This window comes from Chelonus insularis, unplaced genomic scaffold, assembly GCF_013357705.1.
Source record: "Chelonus insularis isolate UGA/USDA-ARS -01 unplaced genomic scaffold, ASM1335770v1 contig_145_pilon, whole genome shotgun sequence".
In the NCBI taxonomy this organism is placed as follows: domain Eukaryota; kingdom Metazoa; phylum Arthropoda; class Insecta; order Hymenoptera; family Braconidae; genus Chelonus; species Chelonus insularis.
The window spans coordinates 405,928-413,195 of NW_023276386.1; the positions used below are offsets into that span (position 1 = coordinate 405,928).

The 7,268-nt window shown below is 27.8% G+C and overlaps 1 protein-coding gene across 1 annotated transcript; it reads right to left on the bottom strand.

Moving 5' to 3' along the window:
- Positions 1 to 664: 664 nt before the first annotated feature.
- Positions 665 to 7,262, bottom strand: LOC118075081 (serine/threonine-protein phosphatase 6 regulatory ankyrin repeat subunit C-like). Its single transcript, XM_035096713.1, has 3 exons — positions 4,705 to 7,262; positions 3,602 to 3,629; positions 665 to 3,325 (listed from the first exon to the last, which is right to left on the bottom strand). Exons 1-3 carry the CDS (start codon positions 7,223 to 7,225, stop codon positions 796 to 798), a joined length of 5,079 nt encoding a protein of 1,692 aa, XP_034952604.1. The 5' UTR covers positions 7,226 to 7,262; the 3' UTR covers positions 665 to 795.
- Between the last annotated feature and the right edge of the window lie 6 nt (positions 7,263 to 7,268).

The window sequence follows — 7,268 nt, forward strand, 5'->3', positions numbered from 1 at the left end:
GTATTATTAAACATAAATACTTACAACCAGTATTTACATTTAATTTGTCCTTCCGAACATAAAATGTAGGTAGAATATTCTAGTGCTGTTCAACACTTACTCCCATTACTCCCCAGGTTATTTCTCTTATTCTTTGAAAGAGTGGAAGCTTATTCACCCCTGGAATATTGGGAAAATTTTAAAACCTTTAAAATATTTTTTTTGAAGAATGAAAAGAAACCTAACGGTAAATAAGTATTTAAGACTGTTACCTGTTAGAATTTTGCAAATAATGTTACTTATTATCTATGAACTCCTGAGACACTGTCTTGACAAAATCATTTTAATAAAAACTTCTTTAATAATGTTAAGAACAAATTGATAAGTTATTAGTAATTTATAAAGTATATTTAACAAATAGTTGATAATATATTGATTGTTTATAAAAAATATACAAGTAGAATTATTTTTATAATTATTAAAAGACAGATTATTGTAGTACACACATTACGCAAGTACTCATATTTATAAAACAAATAGTCAGTCGATAATTGTAGCAGATCCGATATGTAATTTATAAATACAAATAATGATAAATAGACATAGCTGTTTAGTTATTTAACAATAATTACTAAAAACATAGTAATTGTTTAAATTATTGAATATTCATTGTATTTTTTATATTTTGAAAACATACATTACGCATACAAATATACACACACCAAAAAAAAATTACTTATATTTATCGTCTGAATTAAAATATATTTATACAATTATTGAAATCTGATGATTAAGTTTAACAGACTAGTTATTAATTTAATTTAAATTTTTCATAGTTGAAATAAACATATTCAATTCTTTAACATGTAAATAACTTAATATTTTCATTATACATTCATCAGGCAATCGTTGATTGATATTTAATCTGAAATAATCTTTTGCAGATATCTCCAACAAATATCGTTCATATCGGTTTTTTGCATTACGAAATCGATTTCTAATAATATTAATATATAATGGGAACTTTTCATCGTAAACTTGTAGTTGTAATTTTTGTTGAACTTCGTCATTTTCAAACAAATTTTTAAGAATATAAATATTTCCTTTCAATAAATGATAAAAAGTAAGATCATCAATACCAATTTTTTCTTCCTTTATCTTTTCAAGTTCTTGCTCACATCTAGATTCGAGTTGTGATATATCATCAATGGAATTTCTTTTATTAGAAACTTTAAGCATGTTATAATTACTAGAACAGGAAGCTACATTTAGTTGTAAAATATCCATTACATAATACTTCCTATTATCAATAGTTATGTATTCATCAGATTTATAAACTATTTTTGAATGTTGGTTCTTCAACTCTAAGCCAGCAGTTTTCAATTTAATTCTTTGTGATACAATAGCTTTTATGATCATTCTAAACTTTCTGCAAAATTCAGGACTGTTAATTCTAGAATAATATATCATCTTCTCAATAGCAATATGAAGAGGAGTTAAATTTTTTGAATCAATATGATTAGGATTAGCATAATGATTCAATAGACATTGAATTACTTCATAATGCTCGAAATGACAGGCAAGGGAAAGTGGTGTCTGGCCACGATTATTAACAGCTTCAATATTTGCACCATATTCTAGTAATAATTCTATTCTCGGAACTACATCACCCCTAGATGTACAAACTATGTGAAGGGGGGTTTGCTGTGCATAATTTCGAGCATTAACATTTGCTCCTTTGACAAGAAAACTTTTGATAAATCTTAAATTTGAAATATTACATACAAAGTGTAAAGGCGTCATCATAAAATGATCATCACAATTGACATTTGCACCATAGTGTAAAAGCAGATCAATAATACGTACACCTACGTCAAGTTGTTCAGATAAATTTCGACAAGCAATCATAAGTGGTGTAATTCCTTCGTTATTGATAAAATTTACTGAAGAATTTAATTTTAACAAAGTTTCTATAAATCTTACATCAAACTTCCGTTGTAGAGCTATATGAAGTAAAGTATCACCATTTTGACCAATATATTGAGTATCAGCATTATAATCAAGTAATAATTGAGCTGTTCTATGATGATTATATTTCATTGCTTGGAAAATAATGTTTTGACCTGGAATTCGAGTGTTTGCTCCTCTTTCTAAAAGTAATTTAACAACGTTGTAACTTTTATCTTTTACATCAGGGTTGAAATAAATACAGAAATGTAAAAGAGAATTTCCCAGAGGATCAATGTCATTCACACTAACACCTTGATCCAAAAATATAGAAACAAGTTCTTTACAATTGTTATGTACAGCTATACGAATTATAGTAGAGAATGTTGGATCATTCTCAATTTTTGCGCCATATCTCAATAACAGTTGTGTCGTTTTCCAATCAGAATTGAAGACAGTAATATGTAGACATGTCACTTCAATTGAATCAGTTTTATAATTATAATTAGATAATAATTGGCGATATACAGACAAATTGATAGAGAAAGTCATTTGATTATTCAATCTTTCATTACTAGCAGGTATTGACACATTTACGTTCACATGATGTTCTAAAAGTTTTTCAATAATCTCATAATGTTTATTTAAACAAGCGATCAATAGTAAATTAAGCCCTGTTTTTGTATTCATCATATTAACATCAATTCCATGCTCTAAAAGTTTTATAACTATTGGTAAATGTCCATTTTCTACAGCTGCATAAATAAAATCATTATCAGAATAGCTGATTGGATCAATAGTAAAGTTAGACGTCATCAATAACTCCATACATTCTTTAGACTTTGGTCCAGATTTCATCACCAAATCTCTAGGAATATATTCATTTGATGAGTTTAAAAATGGACAATGAGGTATAATAAGTTTTATTATTTCTAGTCGGTTTTGTGTGATAGCAGCATTGAGAGGTATGATAAAATTAATTGCTAGGTTATACTTCATTCCATAATCAATAAGCATTTTAACCATAAGATCATCATTTTGTCCAATAGCTATGAGCAATGATGCATTTAAATCTTCTTCATTAAGAGCTCCTTTTTCAATGAGCAAAGATACAGCTTCTTTTTTATGATTTTGAATTGCAACATTAAGTGGGGTGTAATAATTATGATTTCTAGCGTAGATATCTGCTCCTTCATTGAGTAGCATTTTCATGATTTCTAAGTCGTCAAACTTAATAATTGCCCAATGAAGAGGGGTATTTCCTTGTGAATCAGGAATATTAACACGAGCATTGTTCATTATTAAATTAATAATTCTCGCTTTGTCTTTTCTAACAATTGCTTCACACAGTTGGTAGTAATAACTGTTTTGTTGTAAATTTGACATTTTTTTTTTATCACTTTAACTGATACTTGCAAATTTCTTGATGCTGATGACGCTTGATTCGCCACAGAATAATAATAATTATTAATAGTAAAATACCAGATAATGAGAATTTATAATAAATAAACCAATTTTTGGTTTTGTAACTCCACTTATTGCTTTTGTATTGACACTTCAAAAAACTATGTCAGACTATTGATCAATTTTATTTACTACTGAAAGCGTATTGCCGCCATATTACTTACTAAAGTACCTTACTGACTTTTAAAACAACGAAAATGATCGGAACTACCCGAATAATTCCGGTATCTCTCGAATACCTATAAAAACAGATGATGAGAATTGTTCAAAAAGTAAAAAAAATTTATTAAAACTTGTCTGCACACTTTATAATTATTTATAAATTACAAAAGTCTTCTTCAAAAGAGAGAAACAATATAAACAATGTATAACCTATAAAATAAATTTCCATCGTAGCGTGCCAATTTGTCAATCATTCCCATCATTTGTCTGACGATTTTGGTGGAGTTTTTAAATTGATTAAGTAAATTAGTTACTCCAAAAACAATATGTAAAAGATTATTTTGAAATTGTTGATAAGTTTAAAAAATAATTAATTATGTCTTTACAATGAATTTCATTAACTACAGTAATGTCAAAAATATTAGATAAAATGTTATAAATATTATCATTTAATGAAAAGAGCTGCTTTATTAACAGCAATTCAATTTGAATAACAATTAGTTAATCATTGTCATAAAGTGATAATAAAAGAATTATTTATTCTGACTTTTGCGATATTAAAAAGATATTTATTACTGAAAAAGATTTGATGAAGTGTGGGAAGATGAATGTAATTTATTTATTCTAAACTTTTAATGAAAGTTTTATTATATTTGTTTCCACACTGCTGGAATAGATTAACAATAATAAATATGTTTGTTTATTTTCTAGGATTTTAAGTAAACAAATAAAAACAAATAAAAAATATTTAGAAACTATGTTTATTTTTATTGAATAAAAAAATCATTAAAACGATACAATAATATAAATATTTGTAATACACACATGATATGATGAACAGTTTATATATTAAATATGATGAAAAATTATGTATTGTTTAATTTAAAAATGAAAATACATGAATAATTTACAAGTCTTTTTTGGATAATGAACCAGCATTTGTTATTTCAGAATATATCTGAACCTTTTGTCTACATAATAAATTACTACAAAAAATGAAACTAAAATTTATAATATAACATGAAAATGGAGAAATAAAAAATTTAACAAAAAACCAACTTTTTGTGTAATTAAAAATTATGAAATAAGAATAATATTTTCTTATATTATCAGAATCAATCTGAGTTTTATGAAATAAATAAATTGATTAGCCATCCACTGGTTTCATGGCTAAAAGAAACATTTTCAGGTCTCCAAAATTTAAATAACTTAAAATTTTATGAGCATACTCATCAGGCATTTTTTGGTAAATTTTCTTACGAAAATATTTTTTCGCAGAATTTGTTATTTCATATCGATATTTTACATCTCGAAATCGACCACAAATAATATCGATATACAATGGATACTTTCTATCGTGATGTCTTTTTTTTAAAGTTTTTTCAATATCTTCATTGTTCATAAATCGACGTAGAAAATAATCAGGTTTTTTCAACAAGTTATCAAAAGTAATACCGGAAGTACCAATAGTTTCTTGTTTCATCTCATCAATTTCTTGCTGACATGATTCATCAAGTTGCCATATATCAATTGCCAATTCTCTTTCATTGCTAAGAGGATAATCAGGGTCATAAACTATCTTCCAATCAATGTCATTCACCTTAAATCCAGCGACGACTAATTTAACAACTTCTGTTTTTAAAATTTTTATAATTTCTTTACAATTATTCATCCTATTTAAGCGATGATTATTACCTTCGTTACATTGAAGAACTCGATATAATTCAACAGCAATTTGTAGAGCAGTTTGATTTTTTTTATCAGCACTAGTAATATTGGCACCACATTTCAAGAGATATTTAGTCATCTCAATCGATTTCTGTTCAACCGCAATATGAAGAGCAGTTAAACTCTTTAAATCAGTATGATTAGGATTAGCGTTGTAATCTAATAGACATTGCAATGCTCGCTCATTACGTGCATAACAAGCTACGAAAAGTGGTGTCCAACCTTTAGCATCTACAGCGTCAATATCGACTTTATACGCCATTAATAATTTTATAATCTCTGAATTATTATCGACTTTACAAATAATATGTAGAGGTGTTTGACCTTCATCATTTTGAGCATTTGGATTAGCTCCATTTTCAAGTAAAACTTGAACAAGTCTATAATTCTGAGCATGACACACAGAATGCAAAGGTGTTCTAAAAGTAATATCAGTACAATTAACATTTGCTTTGTACTGTAACAGTGCTGTTATAATCTGAAATTGATTGTCCAACTGAATTTTGCAAGCAACAAAAAGCGGTGTTAGTCCATCACTGTTTATCGCATCAACTGGTGATTTAAGTTTTAATAAAGTTATTATAAATTCTGCATTAAATTGGCTTTCTATTGCTATATGCAATGCAGTATCACCATTTGGACTAACATAACTGATATCAGGTTCATATTGCAGAAATAGTTGAGCAATTCTTCGATGTCCATTGTTTAATGCATCGAAAACAAATGTATTGCCTGGAGCGTGAAGATGAAAGTTTGCTCCTTTTTTGAGAATAAAATTAACCACATCATAACTGGAATCTTTTCTACCATTATTAGCATAAATACAGCTATGTAAAAGTATTTTTCCTTGGATATCAGTGAAGTTTACTTTGAGACCATGATTCAGAAATACACGAACTAATGATTCAGATCCTATCTGTGCTGCTAAACATGTGATGAAGAAACATTCTGGATCATTTGCAATTTTTGCACCGCTTTTTAATAACATTTCTGTCATTACTTGATCAGAGTTACAAACAGCGATATGTAAACAAGATATATCATTTAAAGAATACTCTACACCATTCAATAACAAAAAATGATTAAAGTCACAAATGATCTTAAAGAAATTCAGTCCATTATTCATCGTCAAATAATTAGCAGGTACTATCTCGTTCACTTGGGCTCCATGTAGTAGAAGATGTTCAACTATTTCATGATGTTTGTTGAGACAAGCAATTGTAAGTAAATTGAGTCTTGTTTTTGAGTTAACCATATTCACGTCAATTCCAAATCTTAAAAGTTGTAAAACAATTGTTTGATGACCATTTTCAGCAGCCGCATAAATAAAATCTGTATCATGTTGACAGTCTGGATGAATAATAAAATTCGAGTTTAATAATAATTGAACACTTTCTTTACACTGTAAATCAGATTTTATTACAAGTCTCTTGGGAATATATTTATTAGTTGATTCTAAAAATTGACAATGAGGTAGGATGTGTTTGATAATCTTCGGATTTCCATGAAAAATAGCGTCATCAATAAGACTGCTTATATCATCTGATGGATTGCACTGCATTCTCTGATTAATTAACATTTCAAATATTGTATGGTTATTGTTTTGAATAGCTGTCAGCAACAATTGTTTTAAATCTTTTTTAACAAGAGCTCCTTTGCGTATAAGCAATAATGCGGCTTCTGTTTTATTATTTTGTATCGCAATATGTAGAGGCTTTTGACTGTATTTATCCTTTGCATGGATATTGGCTCCTTTATCAAGTAACATGTTTACAATATCTAAATCGTCAAATTTAATAATAGCGTAATGAAGAAGAACACTGTCGTTTAGATGAGCGTCATTAATACCAACATCATGTAGTATCAAATTTATCGCTGTATTTTTGTCACTTCTCTTAATTGCTCGACGGAGAAAAAGGTGGCCATTTTGCCTTACGTGCGCCATTATCGTCGATAATTCAATTTCAAATAGATTTATTATTACCTTG

Coding starts and splice junctions, on each gene's coding strand:
- LOC118075081 (XM_035096713.1), bottom strand. CDS start 7,225: ATGGCGCACGTAAGGCAAAATGGCCACCTTTTTCTCCGTCGAGCAATT. Junction 3,630..4,704: donor AGCCATGAAACCAGTGGATG/GCTAATCAATTT, acceptor CTGTTTTTATAG/GTATTCGAGAGATACCGGAA. Junction 3,326..3,601: donor GAGATACCGGAATTATTCGG/GTAGTTCCGATC, acceptor TATCAGTTAAAG/TGATAAAAAAAAAATGTCAA.